This window comes from Pseudopipra pipra, chromosome 9, assembly GCF_036250125.1.
Source record: "Pseudopipra pipra isolate bDixPip1 chromosome 9, bDixPip1.hap1, whole genome shotgun sequence".
Lineage (NCBI taxonomy): Eukaryota > Metazoa > Chordata > Aves > Passeriformes > Pipridae > Pseudopipra > Pseudopipra pipra.
Window position 1 is genome coordinate 2735735 of NC_087557.1, and position 18124 is coordinate 2753858.

The following is an 18124-nucleotide window of genomic DNA, read 5'->3' on the forward strand; positions in this document are numbered from 1 at the left end:
CACCAGTCTCTGAGTAAAGAATTTAGGCTTAAAGAAAAACATAATCTTCAACAGAGGAGGATGGAAACCAGATTCGCGTTTTTAAGAACCCCAGACCTAAGCCTGTGTTTGCCAGATGAAAAATCAAAGCCAAATTCTTGTAAGACAGGATTTAACCTGGCAAATGTGACTCAAGACATGGAACTGGGCTTTATTGGACTGAGATCCTCTTTGGAAACTAGGCCTTGGCACTTGCCCAGCTGCAGGCAGAGCCTTGCACCCATGTCCTTCATTTCTTGCTGCAAACAAACAATAAGAAAGGTTAAGTGAGCGATTTAAATTTCAGGTTAGAGCTCCTTCCTGTGCTACCAGCGAACTGACCTTCAGGCACAGTGGCTTCAGGGGTCGAAGGCCACTGGCTCTCATGGACACAACAGCCACCTAAGACACGGATGACAGTATGTTTCTCAGCCAGGCCTACAGTCAGCATTCAATCTCATTCTCCTCCACCTGAGGGGAGAACAGCAACACCAGAAATCAGTTTGCAGCAGAGTCCCACATGATTCCCTAGTCCAGCCGTGTGAGCGTGCACAGATCTGTGGTGTCGCTCTCCAGCAGGAACAGGAGGAGGCAAAGGCATCCCATGCTTCTGATGGAATCCCAACATGGAGGAGCCACATCCCACCCCTTAATGTTAAGTTCTTGCTTTGTGTTTTAGGAGAGCCATGTTTAGATTTACAACACATACCCTCCTGACATTATTAAAGTTTCTGAATCCAAATTTCCCAGTTATTACCAAGTTCTTAGACCATGAATGTGATTAACTGACCACAAATGTCTGAAAGCAAGGCTGACAGATCTGTTATAATTCTTTTATAATTAATATCTCTGATCATTACTCAAAAAGCCCAAAAATGGACTGGCAGGATGCATGGCAACTGGTATTTCTTAAAAAAAACTCCTACCTAAGCTATATAACCGACCTCAAAACTCCAAAACATCTGAAGTTATCCCCCTCCTGTTGCACACACCCAAAAGGACTGACTCCAACAGTTTGCTCTCTCTTAACAAGCCCTAGAACACATTAGGATTGTTAATTAGATGTTACAGCAGGTAGTGAATTCCCCCTTCTGCCATTCCATCCAGGGAAACTCACACAACCTTCCCTGGATAAACAGTAAACAGGAAACTCTGAAATGCCCTCTGGAAGAACAAAGAGCCAGGGTGAGAAACATACTGTCATCTGTAGTCATCTCATTCTGCTCCAGACTATCTACATTAAAATACACGGGCTTTCATGCCTTTACCTGCACAACGTGCAACAAAACGAGCTGCACAAAAATTCCCTAAGCTACAGGAGAAAAGAAATGCTCAGAAACTAAGCCTACAACAAGCATATTTTAAATTCCTAGCACTGCACAAACTAACCTTTTTTGTCACTCACATTTAAGGGAAAGACATGGCCTTGCCTGAGAGACATAAATGGAGATGAAGTGACTTGAAGACAAGTTTTAAATGAGAATTTACAGCTTTCTGCACCGATACAAACATTTTAGATATTCTAAATGCTTGGAAGTCTCAACAAAAGAATACCAGAAGTCCTGCAAGTGAGACTCTCATGAAAGGCTGTAATAAGAAAATTCTCTTGTCTTTCTAAAAACATCAACTCTCATAGAACACAAGTTTATACAATGCAAAAACCCCAACCTCGGACCCAGCGAGGAGAATCCAGCAGCAGCGTGCCATTGTTTCTGGCCACAAAGCATCACCATATTTCACCAGAAATACAATGTCCTGAAGTTTTGATGATTTGTAGAGACTGTTTCCAGGGGTAAAGTAATAAAAACCATCAATTCTTTATGCACAATCTGCTATGAGTTATTTCCATTTGGGGAAACACATGCAAATTCTCTGATGGAATGGGCTGAAAGTCAAGAAAGAGTAATATCCAGCTGGTCTCAAGTGAAACCCTCAAAACTCCTTTGGGAAGATTCTGCCAAACTAATTTTTCCAGTAGAAGATTCCAGTGTCAAAAACATTAACTGTAATACAAAGAGAAATAAAATGTCCTTAAAGCACATTTCTACATAAGCAAATTTAAGGATGTTGTTGGTCCTGGCTAAGAACACTGTGGAGAACTAAAAATAAGTGTGAACAGCCACTGTCACCAAACCCTTTGTTACACAGACAGTGACTAAAACTACCAAACCTGTTGTGATCAGGCCCCATTTCAGTGTATTTATATTCTTCCTGGATCTTCTCCTTTTGGAAAAACTGGTTCAGACGTGCCTTGGCATTTTCCAAGGTCCAACCCCCATGAAGGTCAGCATTTAAGTCCACTTCTGACTCTGAGGTCTAATACGGAAAAGAAGAGTATCATTTACTAGTTTTAAACATTCTTACAACAAGTCTTTCAAATAACTCACCCAGATTCTATAAAATAATTGAGGTATTACAGAAAATGCTAGAGAGTCCTCAGTAATTCCTTATTTTCACAACAAAATGTCTGTACAAACACTTGGATGTTCACAGTATCCAGAGTGATTTATTTTGTTCCTAGCTTAAGCAAATTACCTTTGTTAAAAGCCAGTGAGTAAATCTGCAGCTTAAGCTAAAATCAACAGCAAAATATCAAATGAAAACTCCAAGTTTGATTACAAATGCAAATAACAAATTAAAGGGGGTGAAATAGATACCTGTTTAAGAATTAAAGGAGAATTCCATAGTACGACTTACCTCCTGACCTTCTTGCTCCTCTTTCCTTGAATAATAATCTTGCAAATTCACACCCCGATCCCACTGACCTCCATGACTGCCACAGTTTCCAGGTGCTGCACCTGGGCCATTGCCTATCACGTGGACAAAACCAAAAATAAAATAACCCCCCCAAAACATATTCTCAGCAATGGAGAGGCATTTCCTGGCAATCTCATAGGCCATGACCAGTCCCTCGGATCTCACAGTCATTCACACTTCTGTCCCAAAACTATGTCTCTTGTCTGCAGAGTATTTGGGAGAAAAATCACCACCCAAATACATCCAAATACACACAAATTACAGTTTTCAGCCTTACCTACTTCACCTTTTAAAAGCAAATGTGGAGGAAGGGGTCCTCCCAGAGCTGAACTGGAACCAGTGACATCTCTAGCTGCTTCCTGTGCTCCATCGGAGGTGTCACCTGGGGCTGGCTAGAGAAGGGAAGGAAAACCTCACCACACTGGTACAGAATAAGTTTTATTGTTCAGCTCAAAACTGGTCAGGTAGTTTAAAGAGCTCAGGCAACAATACACAGTAGTTATCCCCAGTAAATATGCAATAGTTACTACCCAGTAGCAACCTCAATAGTAACACCCTTTAAAAACTGAAAGGAACACAACTATGGGTGTTTGAACACTGAATTGCCATGAACTAACTGGCACATCAAAACCTAAATATCAGTTCTGTTCCCACTCTGGGTTTCACCCAGGCTAAAGAGGCAAGAAAGCTGAGAAAACAGAATTATTCTCTTCCTTCCCAACAGATAACACATAACTTCATGCTTTATTTACTTTATTTTTTTCTCTAAAATTGTTGCAATGACAGAGTTACCCTCCTCCTCAGCCTTTATGTGCTAGTCACTGCTGATGGTTCATACAACATCATAAAAAGCAGAGATCCTGTCACATACCTGAGGAGCTGTGGCTGCAAGCAGTTATGATTTAAAAAATGCCAAATTTTCAATATCTGGTTTGAGGTATTTGTGATTATTATTTTTTTGTTGTAATTTTTTTAAGTACACAGGATTGTGCATATATATATTATAATATATATACATGTGGGGTGAAGTCACAGCCCCACAAATGAAGTTTGAAGGACTTGGAGTGTTGCAGAGTGTTGGGCCATTTCCCGTGAGAGCAGTGGAGCTATTAGATAGTTCCCATGGACACAGGCCTTGAGCTGTGTGGCTAAGTGCAGGTGCTGCATTCCTGCATGTTGTTGTAAGAATATGTTTGTGTTGTGTATGGGAAAGTAGAGGTGGGAGAACTGAATAAAAAAGCTGCCTGCTGCCTTGAGCAGGCAGACATCTCTTTGTCTCATCATCCTCGTGTGTGTTGTGTGTCTTCTTCCCCCCTTGGACTGGGACCCTTCGACAGATACCCAGCGACACATACATACATATATATATACATACATATATATTATAATATGTATCTAAAACAATTCCCAGTGTCAGGTGTGAGTACTCAGCACTTTTAAAGTCAGGCTGCACCTCGCAGGGTCTCTGAGTTCTTTCCAGCCTCATCAGTTTTGCAGCTTAACACGCAGATGTATGGACCAGATCATCCCACAACATTCAGTTGGACTCGATGGTCTTAAGGATCTTTTCTACCCTGATATTCTGCATGTATCCCAGCTTTCCAGCACTGCAAGCACAAGTCCCTCACACTCAATCCTCATCGTTGTACAGGGGACTGAACTCCTGAGTGAAACACAACTGGGAGCATCCCACTGCCAAGAAAGGTCAGGCTTTGGCAAGGAGAAAGAGCAGCTTACTCCAAAAGCAGGGACTTCATCCTTCTTCATCTCGTTCACCCGCACCAGGTAGTTGATGAAGTCTCGGGCAGCGTTGCTCTGCGCGTCCTTCTTGTTGGTGGAGTTGCCCATGCCCACGTAGTTGAACCCTTCCACTCGGACCTAAAGGGAACAACACACAGCTGGGTGGGTGAGAGGGGCCTGCAAACCAGCAGCACTGGCTGAAACACCAAAGTCTGCTTGCTCATAAATACAGCAGAAATAATGTCGCTAAGTGTTGTTATGTATCACTAGACATAGCCATATATTTCTGCAGGGTTTGACTGTATTCTTTGTGCCTACTAAAGAGACTCTCACATTCTGAAAACCTCCATTCTCAGAGCACAAGTGCTTCCCAAAACCTTGTGGAAGAAGACGAATCAATGTAGGAAGGGACCCTGGCAACATACAGCAGCAAACCCTGCCCAGGATCACCTTCTTCAACCATAATCCCAAACCCCTGGACAACTAGGACAGGAGTGAGCCAGTGTTCCCTCAAGCTTAGCTTCACATTCTTGCAGATAAAAACATGTGATTCATTTGTGATTTTTTTACTTTAGAGCAGCAATTCTATGTCCTGGACAATGATACCTCCAACCAACCAATAAGTGCACTGGATTCACAGCCAGACTATGGAAATCAGCAAGAAAGAATGTTTTCATGAGACTGATCCTTTCACCTGTTAAGTTTCCATGGATGCTCACAGGGCATCAACATACAAAAACCAGAACAAGAATATACATATATTGTATAATACAGAATATATATATTAGCTTCTATATATTAGTTTTCACAAGAGCATGGAGAGACAGGCAAGAGGGAATGGATTTGAACTGACAGCGAGTAGGTTTAGCTGGGATATTGGGAAGGAATTGTTCCTTCCCTGTGAGGGTGGGGAGGCCCTGGCACAGGTTGCCCAGAGAAGCTGTGGCTGCCCCTGGATCCCTGGAAGTGTCCAAGGCCAGGTTGGACAGGGCTTGGAGCAACCTGGGCTAGTGGAAGGTGTCCCTGCCCACGGCAGGGGGTGGCACTGGATGGGCTTTATGGTCCCTTCCCACCCAAACCATTCTGGGATTCTGTTAATCTAACTGCACATAAACCCACTCCATCTGAGTAATGCTCAATCTCAGTTAAAACACCTTGAAAACTGGTTTAATATCACTGTGCTTCTCAGTTTTGCTATTGACAGGGAAGATAAACAGGAAGGAAGGGTAAAATGACAAATTGTTTAGTGCAAATCCATGGCCCAGCTCAGAAACTGACCCATCCTGCACACTCACTGCCAGCTCCTCCTCAGAGCCAGCCTGAACTCACAGCTCCCACATCCACACTATCCGGAGCCAGGAGCAGAGTACTGTTACAGCCTAGCCTAGGAGCCACTCCAGCAGGAATTCTTTGATACGTTTCATCTCAAGTTCAACCGCAGGCCAAACCTCTCTGCAAAGGTGACACACAGCTATTTTAAGTGCAAGAAGGACCACGCACACGGCATGCAGACACCACCCTTAAGAAAACCGATTCCTTTACCCTGTAGCAGCATCCTTCCGGCTGCTTCCCTCCTGCCCCTCCCTTCACACCATGCACACAAAGCCGGGACTGGGAGCCCTCCCTGAGCCCTCGGCTCCCAGCGAACCCCCTCCGGGCCGGGCAGGACCCCCGACCACCCTGGCAGAGTCCCCCAGATCCCCGGCAGCGACCCCAGGCCCCCTGCTCTGGCCCCAGGTTCGCTCTGGCAAAGCCCCAAGCCTGCACCGGCAGGGTCCCCAGGTCCCTGTCACAGACTCCAGACCCCAGCAGGGCCCCGGGTTCCCCGGCAGAGCCCCCACATCCCCCTGGCAGAGCCCAGACCCCCGTCACGGCCCCCAGACCCTGGGCAGGGTCCCCTGTCACCTGCCCCCCGGTAACATCCGCAGAGCCCCGGCACAGCTCCAGGTCCTTCCCGGCAGCGAGCCCAGACCCCCGGCACGGCCCCCAAGCCCCCGACAACACCCCCAGGACACAGGCAGGGACCCCAGACCCCCGCCGGGGCCTCCCAGACCCTCGGAAGGACACCAGACCCGCTCGGAGCCCCCAGATGCCCGCACACCCCCGGCAGGACCACAGAGCCCCCTCAGGGCCCCCGCACAGCCCCTGTGGCCCGAACCCGGCGGGGGAGGCCCGCACCTCGCACAGGAAGGTCTGGCGGCCGCGGCCGCCGGCGGCGCGGATCTCGTAGGCCGGCATGACCCTCCGCCTGCCGCACCAGGCGTACAGGTAGTTCTTCACGTCCCCCATGGCCGGGCGGGTCGGGCCGCCGTGAGGGTCCGGGGGGCTCCCTGAGGCTCCGGGGCAGCACCGCCCGGCAGCGGCAGCGCCTGCGCGGGCCCGGCGGGACGGCGGCCGGGAAGGGCCCGGCGGGTCGGGCACAGCCCCGCCCCTCAGCGGGGAACGGCTGTCCGTGAGGGGCAGAGCCGGGAACAGCGCCCGGGGAGCGCCAGAAGCCTCCCTCGCTGGAGACATCCCAAACCCACCTGATCCAGGTGACCCTGCCCTGGCAGGGGGGTTGGACTGGGTGATCTCCAGAAGTCCCTTCCAACCCTAACAGTTCTGGGATTCCCTGTGATTCCATGGAGATGCTCCGAGGCCTGGAGCCCCTCTGCTCTGGAACCAGGCTGGGAATGCTGGGGGAATTCACCTGGAGAAGAGAAGGCTCCAGGGAGACTTTAGAGCCCCTTCCAGGGCCTAAAGGGGCTCCAGGAGAGCTGGAGAGGGACGTGGGACAAGGCATGGAGGGACAGAACACAGGGAATGGCTTCCCACTGCCACAGGTCAGGGTTAGGTGGGATATTGGGAAGGAATTGTTCCCTGTGAGGGTGGGGAGGCCCTGGCACAGGTTGCCCAGAGAAGCTGTGGCTGCCCCTGGATCCCTGGAAGTGTCCAAGGCCCAGTTGGACAGGGCTTGGTGGAAGGACAGTGGAAGGTGTCCCTGCCCATGGCAGAGGGTGGGACTGGATGGGCTTTACGGTCCCTTCCCACCCAAACCATTCTGTGATTCTGTGATTCTCTGACTTCCTAACCTGCCAGACAGCATTCTGCACTGGGATATAGAGATGCACAGCTCAGTCGTGGCTTTGTTCCTGACATAAGGAAAACAAATGGAGAAATAGCGGCTTATTAGAAAGCCAAAGCTTGCTATTGCAAAAGGGATGTTTTTTTTAATTTTGCATTAAGGTGTATGAACACAAAGAGATCATACAAAAGCAGGATTTTACATGCACAGACAGTATCCCAGTGACTCTGACAAACAGATACCAGTCTGAGCAATCTGAAGGTGCCATACTGTTGTTTAAACACAGTGTAGTGCTCATGGAGAAGACAAAACATCATCCACCTGGAGGGAGGGTGGAGCCAGATCTTCCTCCTTTCTAGGCAAAAGGAGTCAGCCCCTCCAACTGGGGAAAATTTGCTATTTTTTTATTAAAAGGTACCAGCTAGACCTGGAATGTGCAGAGCTCCAGAGAAGCAGTGTAAAGTGTTGGGCCACATGTGCCCCAGCAAAGCCAACCCCAGCAGGAAGGCACTTGGGCACTTTGCCAATTCCCTGAAAGAAATCCCAGCCCAGCATGTGGGGAATGTGCCACATGGCAGAGAATCCCAGCAAAGGAACCTCCAGATCCAGGTGGAAGTGAACAGCATCATAGATGTGGCACTTGGGGATGTGGCTCAGGGTTGGACCCAGGAGTGTCAGGTTAATGGTTGGACTAGATTTTAGAGGTCTTTTCCAACCTAAGTGATTTCCAGATTCTGTGTGATCAGTTACCATCAGGCCACACAATGCTGTCCAGCTTGGCTTTGGCCTTGGCAATGAACTCCTCAGAGGCACCAAGGAGCGGAAGCCGTGGAGGTCCCATGGGAATGCCAGAAACAAAAGTCATTACAGCTTTAGTCTGTGCAACACCAAAACCTGGGCAGACAAAAGCAAAATCAGGACATTTGCAGACCACCTTGCTTAAAGCAGCCTTGATAAAGGTGCCAAAAAAAGCAGCAGCATGGATTTCCTGGGTAATCCAGGATCAACCAGGCTTCAAGTATTTCTTGGAAGCAAGAACAGCGTAACTAAGAAGAGGGAGCTGTGCTTGCAGACAGGAAAGGCATTACAGTAAAAATTACACCTGCTCACTACATTTATTTATATAAAGGCAACCCCAGTGCAGACTCTTGCAAAGGCAAACCCTGGGAGTAGTAACATCCTGCTCCTTGTCCATAGCTCTGGAAATTCAGTATTTGCCTCCTTATCTATAAGGCTAAAAAATAATGCAATTCCTCTGACTTTGAACCCAAGAAATAAAATCAAGCATTAAAGCTCAGCTACATTAAGCAGGGTTTGCATATCCCAGCAAACCCACAGGGAACACTTCTTTTCATTAAGTATCTGATTTAATTTAATTTGAACATTTCATGTCTGATTCAGTCTCCCTACACGACTCTGACTTGGTTGGTTTTAATTGCTTTTTGTATTTAATCTTGATTTTGTTTCTAAAAATCATTCAATTTTAAAATGTTTTGGCCTTGTACAGCCTTCAACAAAGTTCCTCTTAAATTACAGCAAGGCAGGAGAGAGAAGTATCAGAGCTGTTTTCCTCCTTGGGCACCACCATCTCAGAAAAATGACTGTAGAAATAAAGAAATGAGCTTTTGGAGACAGAAGGAAAAAAAAAACCTAACAAAAAAACAACCCACAGAAAGAGTCAGGGTAAGAAAAAGGGCAAATCACAGAGTCCTAGCTTTAAATCTGTGAGATTTCACAGCAGAAGGAAGGAAGGGAGAGTGGAATCAGTCAGGGATGCTTAGTCAGCTCCCTTTGCCCAGCTTCCAGCTGCTGCTAAGTTGGGAAACAGCAGATGCAACAGTTTTTCACTGTGAAATCTTTCAGGAAGGAAGTTCCAAGAGTGCAGCAACATGAGAGTTTCAGGAGCACCAAGTCCACATTTTTAGACATAACGAGTGAAACGGGCAGTGATTACCCAGTTTACTTACCCAGTTTGATGACAAAGTTGAGAAACTCCCCAGTGAGAAACTAGAAAAGACCAACAGTAGTTTATTAACACCTTCAAGTTTGAAGGTGTAAAAGCATCTAGAGATATTATGATATCTATATTTTATACAACTGTAGCCCAGCTTTGAGAAAAGCCCTTGGCCACTGGGCCAGTCTATGGGAAATACTAATTGAATTCCATTGGAATAGGGGAGGGATGCCTCAAATGTCCCATAAAAACATTGGGTACAGATTGTGCACTGATGGCTCAGAACTCCCCATAAATCTCCAAGCTGCCCAAGACCAAGAGGGGTGAAGGCAGAGCTGTTTTAGGACAGCTTTCTGTCCTACATCATGTAGGCTATCCCCAGAATATTCCTAGTCAAGGGGCTTGCTCCCCACGGGTTTCTTCAAGGAAAAAGACTCACCTGCATGGATGAGATTAGAGAGTTGAAGGGTAAGTGAGGCAGATCTTAGATAAAAGTTAGTAAGGACTGGTCAAAAAGCTGAGCAGGGATGAGTAACAAGCAGGGGGGACAGAGCTGGAAGAATTTTCCTTTAATAAAGCTACCTCAGGGTATGGATGACAAACCCAGATGGAAAACCACCCCAGTAAAGCTCGAGGTTGCTCCCAGTGGGGCCAGGGAAGATGCTGTACCTGATACTTCCGTGCCAAGGCAAGGTCTGGCTTTGCAAAGGCTTCCAACATCAGATTGGTTTGTCGGCCCAAATAGTTGTATGTGCTGTCAAAAAACACAAAAAAAACCCCAAAACAAACCAAAAAGAGAATTGGAAAATGCAAAGGAGGAACTTAAAATCAGTGAAACGAAGCAAGTAACCACAGGTTTTTGCTGTTGACAGGGTAAGAATGTCATTATTAAGAGAGATTTGTGCAATCTATATGTGGTCAAGCATCTGAAGTATGTCAAGCCCTACAGAAGAGTTTAGAGAGCAGATTCATCAACCTCTTAATTTTCCAGTTGCTTGTTCACTTAATGGATCCTCTAAATGGGAACACAGATATCACACAGTAATTCATCTAAGCAGCCTAGTAAGAGAGGCAGAAGATAAATCAGAAATAAACTTGGCAGAGCCCTTTTCCTCACAGACTTCGCATGTCAACTAATGATTTTTACCTCTCTGGGTTTTGGTTCCTTACACATATAATGAAGACTGAAGTAGGGATCACTTCTAAAGTTGCTGTGAGGATAAAAAGTATGTTGAAACCTTTGGGTCAGCTTAGGGACTGCAGCACTAATCACCCAAAGGAACACTGGGTGAGATCCCCAGGTTATATGACTGTCCCATCAGCAGGATTGGGGCTACATTATGTGTCTGCCTCTGTACATCCCTGCCCTGTAAAATCCTCTGTTGTGGTGACAGAAGACAGTCAAGGAAATGCTGTGCAGACAGTGGAAGATACAACACCGCAGTGTGTGTGCAGAGGGGAAGGAGTCCAAGCCATACTGACCTGCCAACTGCTCCATTTGCCCCTACTGCCAGTGCACCCAACAGTTGCTAGTTTGGGGTGAGGGGAGAAACAAAAGTAAAAAAGAAATAAATTTTACTTCATGTAACAAAATAAAGAATAAAAAAGGGGTGAGGGGAGGGAGCAACGAAACTGCCTGGCACTGAGTGTCCAGGGTTGTTTTTCCCCAAGACTGAAGCAAGAGAATGCCTTAGAAGGAATTATTTTTAAGAGGAGCCCCTTACCTCATCCACCCCATAAAGAAATTCAAGCTGCTGTGCTTCATTCTTGTGTATACACTGTGCAAGGTCCAGGAGGTCCGTGTCGCTGAACTTCACACCCTGGAAGGTGGGGATCCGTTCTTTTATTCCCTCCAGCAACTCTTCCACACGAACTGTGCAGGACAGCAAGCTCATGTGAAGGAACACAGCCCTGTTCTGGGATAGTCCCCGCCACATCCTCAAGAGGGACACTTAATGTTTTAGAAATTGTTTAATAGGCCTAAGCCTAGTAGCTATACAGCTCTAAACCAATGAGCAAGACAACAAAAAGTGAGACTCTTTTACCAGATCAGAACACAAAACCCCTGGATAAGTGAAAGTTTAGGCACAAACTGGCAACAACATATTTAAGACTGAATGTAAATCCATACATCCAGAAACACCATATAACCTGCTGTCCAGAGCAAATGACCACAGATCTGTACTCTGTACTTACTCTTCACACCCGTCAGAGGAGGAATATGATAGTAATAAAATGGAACATCAGGGGCCTCACACGTGACCTTCTGTAAGAGAGAGACCAGCTCATCTGGAAGGAAAACATCACATATCCCATAAGAGAAGGAGACATTCCATAGAGACAGACAGTTCAGATTCACAGCGAGGGGCTGTGGAGAGGCCTCAGCTTGTGCACCATACATATAAAACCCTTCACACATCACTAACACGTTAAATGTGACAAAAATCAGGGGAAGGCAAAGGAAGTATATGTTACTTAAGGAAGGCAAAGAGAGTATATGTTTTAAACCAAAGCAATTTCAGTAACTCATTCATTCTCTTGCAGATGTAACTCAGACCTGCTCTCACACATGCCAGACCTGTGTGCCAAGCGGTCTCACCAGGATCACTTGTGTGTCACAAAGGACAAGGGATCAAGGTCACGTTCACCTCCCTGGGGTGTTGCTTAGTGGTAATGATGAACAGGTTTTTGGACAATTTTCTTGTACCATTTTAAGAATCAAAGAATTATTATGTCTTCATTTTACAAGACACTAACAAAACACATCCCAAAAGACATTTTTCCCACTTCTTACCAGGAGAATTTTAAAATTCTCATCTTTAAAAAACTCTTCTTGTAGGTTTTGCTTTTCCATGACAAGTGTGCAAACGTTATCACCAGAACAGTTTCCAAAGAAAGGAGATGGTATTAATCCTTTATCTATGATCAAGGTTTGGAGGACAATAAAAAGGCCCCAGCAATCACAGGTACTCACCTTTGTTTGTGGGTTTGAAGAAGAAGGGTGCTATGACAGCAATGCCACCAGCACCTATGGCTGCTGCGTGTCTTGCCTGTAAAAGACAGAATGGAAAGTATCTGAAGGTAAAATCTGCTAAATTTATCACACACAGTGAAAAGGAATCATATCATGTACACACCAGCTCTTGGGACTCCGGCAGGCTCAGTGCTCCCACATGAATGATCACGTGATCCAATCTGTACCAAAAAAAAACCAAATTCAGAAGGTTTGGAGAGGTTTCAGTGATGGTGAAAAATGCCAGGCTGCCAAAATGAGCTTGGGGAGCCACAGAACAAGAACCTAGAAAGGATCTGAGCCTGTGTTGACCTGACAAACCGACACACAGGGAAAATGCCAACAGTGACAAGCGACAGGTGGTGGAAAAAAAATCACACTTGCAAGCATGGATCATGTGTTACTCCTTGCTGGTGTACTTGCAAGGCTGTCAGGAGGGACAAATCTCAGCATTTTATTAGGAAGCTGAAATTAAGACGTCAAGGGTGTAAGGAGAAGCCAGGAAGAGTAAAGGATATCAAAGTGTATCTTTGCATTCTAAACCTCTTTCTCTGCAGAGCTACCTCACAGCAGCAGCTTTGAGTGCCTGTCTGTTCCTGCCAAAGGACTCTCCCATGTTTCAGGCCATCAGTCCCATTGCTGTGTTTCTCCTTTATATCCACAGGAGATATGGATATAAGGGCTAGGGATGTGAAAGCTGTGAGCCTTCACACCAGTTTATTTCTGCTCACCACCCTTCCCCGTAAAACATCTCCTGCCCTGCACATCCTCTGACAGACCAAGTAAGAGGAAGGCAGCAGGTACAGGAGATGGAGAAGGGAGCTGCAACTGGACACACTACTGCAGATCCAGGTTGAATTCTTTCTTTCGTCTCTGATTTAGCACCTTTGGGGAAGCAGTTAAACATTTGACACCTTGGGTTCCCCCTTCCAAATCATTTATTACATTAAAAGGTTCAGGAATGCTTTTTATTTTCAATTCTTCTTGAGAATAAGCAAAGGGCACAGGCCTTTTTTTTCCCCCCAAGTCTTTTCTTGTCCCCCCACTCCTCAGTGTACCAAAGAGAAGGACTCTTACAAGCTCCCAAAGCTTGTAAGAAATGTCAAAAAAATGGACACCAGCTAACTGGCAGTGACAAAAACACAGCTCAGTGACAAAGGAGCTGGGGAACAAAGCCCAACAGCAAAATACTGGAGTAAAAAGGCATCAGCAAATTTGGCTGTGCAATCGAGGCATGCCAATATCAAAACATGAGATCTGGAATCCCCTGTTCCCTCTCAGCTACTCACTTGTCTTTTCCTTGGCACACCCATTCTTCTGCCAGCTGCTTCCTCTCCTGGATGCTGAGGGACAGGCCTTCTCCTGTCGTGCCATTCACTGTTTCGACACACAACATACAGGGTGAGGCCTCACCTACACACATTGTTTTCACTGAAGACAAGAACTGACACTTTTTGAGTTGGGGAGAATCACTCAGTGAGCCTTCTCTGCCAACACATTATCCAGTCACCTCTGGGAGTGTAACCCTGTGAGGGCAACACTTATTTTATCCCACACAGAAATGGGATGTGGGCAGAAGCAGATGCCTTAAGTACCTCTTGCTCTCTCTCCACTGGTGACTATAAGTGGTCAGGATGATCCCACATCCACAGTCCCCCCACTACAGCTCTTATCAGGTGAGATATCACTGGATTTCCATCCAGGCAGAAGGGCTGTAACACAGGTTCAGTTAAAGAAACACTCACCAAAAACATTCTTCACAGTCTGCTTGTTTACCAGATAATCCACGTACTGACGGATCACCGGAAGGTTGATTTGTCTGCAGAGAAAGGAATCACAGCAACCATAAGTCTCCATCCACAGTTCTCTTTAACTTAGTCATTAAGAAACAAGAAAAACCCCATGTATTTTGAAGCCTTGCATTTGTACACCAAGATTACCCCAAGGTATGATACCCTGAGCATCTATTTAACATCTGAGGTAACAGCTCAGCTCTGAATTCCCTCTTCCAGTTTCTCTTCCTCCTGACAAGTAGTTCCAACCTTTTATCCCAATTGGGAATTACTGCAGGTTCATCACAGCAGGGGACTTTTTTGGGGAGGTATGAGAGAATAGAAGACAAACCTTTTCAGCTGTCGAGGGAAACAGGAGTCCTCTTGAGAGCATAAAGATTTTGTGCTGGCAAATAGTTAAACTACTTCTGGATACAGACACTGAAATTGCATCTGCTGGATGTGACTTTGACCTCTCTCTCTCATTAAAGGATGAGGAAAGCAACAGACTTCCCCAAGAAACAGAGGAAATAGAATTCTACGTTTATCTTCTTTGCAGGACAAACTTGTTTTGTTTACCAGTGTATAATATTTGGCTGTTGTGTCATTTGTTAAACATACAGACAAACCCTATAGCCTGGAAATCAATTCTGGTGCCTTGACTGGTCTTACACGTCACCCAAAATTCCACATTTGTCTTCCCAGAACATATCAGACCAGGACCATGCATTCCAGGCAGAGGGCTCAGGTCACTCTCTAAATACCATGTTTCTATAAATTTGAGTTGTGATAAAAAGTGAAATCAGAAACAAGTTTCTTTTAAAGCAAGGATCAAAGCAGTGCCTGCAAGTGAATGAGTTCTCTGACTGGGACAGTGCCAAGCTGTACAGTACTTTTAAAAAGTGAAGTTCACTTTTGGCAGTCGTAAGTAGCACATCTCCACCATCTCCCTTGAAAACAAACATATCCTGACACATCCCCCACCAGAGCTCAGGGTTCTCTGCTGACCCCAGGAAACTCTGTCTTGCAACACCAACATGCAGTCGGGAGGGTTCTGTTAGCCACCCCTGCCCTGAGGAAAGCCGAATTTCAAGTTTCGATTGGATGTTATTTTCAGAACTGTGCTCTCCTTGCAGTATTTTCTTCAGGCTTAGACTAATCCCAGCACACATACACACACGAGTGCATGCATGACTTAGCTAGGGTAAAGTGGAATCTAAAAGGCCTTCAGGTTCTGACAATTATTTTCTAGCTCTCAAGAGCTCTTTTTAACTAGGACTGTGGTTTTCCTTAACAAACGTGAAAACACTGTAATACTCTTCACTTATAAGCTTACTATGATTTAATTTGCACCTACAAGGCAGCAGAAAAAGAGAAGTGAGACTGATCCAAACTCTCTCAACCCAGACCTACAGCAACTGCTGGGCAGCAGGAGGAGGCAGAGGAAAGGGAATCTCACTCTGGTCCTAGTGGGACCAACCTAACAGCTCCCACATCCCACCTGAGATCTGATGTAAGAAAAAAAAAGAAAAAGGGGGAAGAAAGAAAGAAACAACGTAGATAGTTCCAAATATGAAAGAAGCAAAGTAAAAGTCTAAGCAAACAGTAATCGGTGGAACTTTGACAACTCACCCATCAGGAGTCATTGGAGTAATTGTAGCAGCTACAAGACCCTGCAACTTCTTTCTGGATGTCATTGAGCTGTTTGAAGAAGAAAGGGGTAAACGCGGTTACCATCTTTATTCAAGTGTAGTTCGACTTCTGCCAAAGGCAAGAGCCGCAGGCCGTGCCCCAGCACCCCCCGGGGCCGCGGGCAGCGGGGCAGGGCCCGGCTCTGCAGAGACCCGGCTCCCCGCGCTCCCTGAGGGCCCCAGCATGGCCTCGGCACGGCCCCTAGCTCCCCCTCACCTCGAGCAGCCTCTCGGCGGCTCCCAGGGCCGCTCCAGCGGGCGCCGGGAGCACGTCGAGAGGCGGCGGGTTGGGAATGGCCGAGGGAGCAGGAGGCGGAGTGAGGGGCGGGGGCCGCGGCACCGCCTGACAGCGCTGCACGGCCCTGTCAGCCCGGCCCTCCCAGCCCGGCCCTCCTCAGCCCCAACCAAGCCCTTCTCAGCCCAGCCCAGCCCTTCCTCAGCCCCAACCCAGCCCTTCTCAGCCCAGCCCTTCCTCAGCCCCAACCCAACCCTTCTCAGCCCAGCCCAACCCTTCTCAGCCCAGCCCAGCCCTTCCTCAGCCCCAACCCAGCCCTTCTCGGCCCCAACCCAGCCCTTCTCAACCCCAACCCAGCCCTTCTCAGCCCCAACCTAGCCCTTCCTCAGCCTCAGCCCAGCCTTCCCTCACCCAATCTTCCCTTGTCCAACCCACCTCAGCCCACCCTCGCCCAGCCCCTTCCCTGCCCTCTGGCATGCCCCCCCACGGGCTCCCACAGCCCACACTCTGTGCAAAAAGTAAGGCTGGTTTGGGTTATTAATCGTTATCGGCAAACTTAAACATAAAAATAAATAAATGAACTTTTCAAAATTTGCCAAAATAACAGGGTGGAGACAATCATAGAATCAGAGACTGATTCGGGTTGGAAGAGACCTTAAAGATCATCCAGTTCCACTCCCTGCCACAGGCAGGGACACCTTCCACTAGCCCAGGTTGCTCCAAGCCTCGTCCAACCTGGCCTTGGACACTCCCAGGGATGGGGCAGCCACAGCTTCTCTGGGCAACCTGTGCCAGGGCCTCACCACGCTCAGCCAGGGAAGGATTTTTTCCTGCTATCTCATCTCATGCCCTCTCAGCCTCACTGAGGTGCTGGAAGTACTCCCAATGACAGCACAGTGTCCTGGCTCTGGGACACATGGATCCATGTCTCTGTGTGAAGGGCAAATGGAGGTCAGACCATGACGAGAGCAGAAAACAATGGCCCATGGGGAGCTACAACTGCTCCTTGCATGCAGCCTGTGAGAAATAGAAACCCAATCGGGCAATTTCCAATCAGAATTTTATTATATGATAAAAGCAAATTCAGCGCTGGGTGATCAGGGAAGGGGTCCAACAACTCCCAACGCCTGTCACACCCAAAGAAGATAGTTGTCCTACATTTATTTCCAGCTACTTCATGAATATTCATTATACATAAGCATAAACATTACACATTGTTGAATCAGACATTCAACAGATGTTTTTGCTACAAAGTTATAACTTTCAAGAAAGGTCCTATTATCTAGCATCCATAATATATTGTCAAATCAGACACTCTGCAGATGTTTGCTTGCTACAAAGTTATAAATTTCAAGAAAGGTCCTATTATCTATCTAACTAAACAAAATTGTCTCACTATAAATCCTACACGAGGTAAAAGGGAGGTAACTTGTTTTATCTCTTTATAGGGGCCCAATTAAGTTTTACGACTTGTTTTTCTTTTCTCTCCAGGTCATATTGACCCTTCACTGTTTCCTCTTAATCAACTCGAATTATTTTCTCAATTTATCACACAGCCCAACATGGTTTTCCCAGATGTGCACCGCATGCAGTGCCAAGTGTGGCCCCGTGGCAGCTGTGCACAGCACAATCCTCCTCCATCCCACCAGAACTGCAGCTGGACCTGGATTCAAATCTTCTCCAGTTGATTTCGACAGACCACCAGCACTCCATAAGACAAGGTACTGTCTTATGTCAATCTGCTCTGGACAGATTCATGGCAATAAACCTTCAAAACATCTGTCTTGAGGGTGCACTCTCAGAACCCCCATCAGAGCGTGTTTTGAGAGCACCCAGTGCCTGCAGGGAGAACAAATCCCCTGTTGTTGTTGTGTGCTCCG

The 18124-nt window shown here is 46.7% G+C and overlaps 1 protein-coding gene across 5 annotated transcripts in view; it reads right to left on the reverse strand.

The window, feature by feature from the left end:
* The window catches only part of DHX9 (DExH-box helicase 9), a 36154-nt gene extending 19798 nt beyond the window's left edge, over positions 1-16356 (reverse strand). The window contains exons 1-14 of one of the 5 annotated variants that reach the window (XM_064664097.1): positions 16227-16356; positions 15951-16019; positions 14292-14365; positions 13836-13923; positions 12671-12728; positions 12508-12583; positions 11730-11822; positions 11258-11406; positions 11016-11062; positions 9547-9586; positions 4513-4653; positions 3053-3167; positions 2716-2828; positions 2189-2334 (exon numbers count right to left, since the gene is read on the reverse strand). In XM_064664097.1, the coding sequence (XP_064520167.1) occupies positions 2189-2334; positions 2716-2828; positions 3053-3167; positions 4513-4653; positions 9547-9586; positions 11016-11062; positions 11258-11406; positions 11730-11822; positions 12508-12583; positions 12671-12728; positions 13836-13923; positions 14292-14365; positions 15951-16015 (1205 nt within the window). In that variant the 5' untranslated portion in view covers positions 16016-16019; positions 16227-16356. Of the gene's footprint in view, positions 1-2188; positions 2335-2715; positions 2829-3051; positions 3168-4512; positions 4654-6693; positions 6929-7967; positions 8474-8675; positions 9181-9546; positions 9587-10202; positions 10288-11015; positions 11063-11257; positions 11407-11729; positions 11823-12507; positions 12584-12670; positions 12729-13835; positions 13924-14291; positions 14366-15950; positions 16020-16226 lie in introns of those variants that run through there. The other 4 variants (XM_064664095.1, XM_064664094.1, XM_064664096.1 and 1 more) reach the window with 4 other exon arrangements.
* Between the last annotated feature and the right edge of the window lie 1768 nt (positions 16357-18124).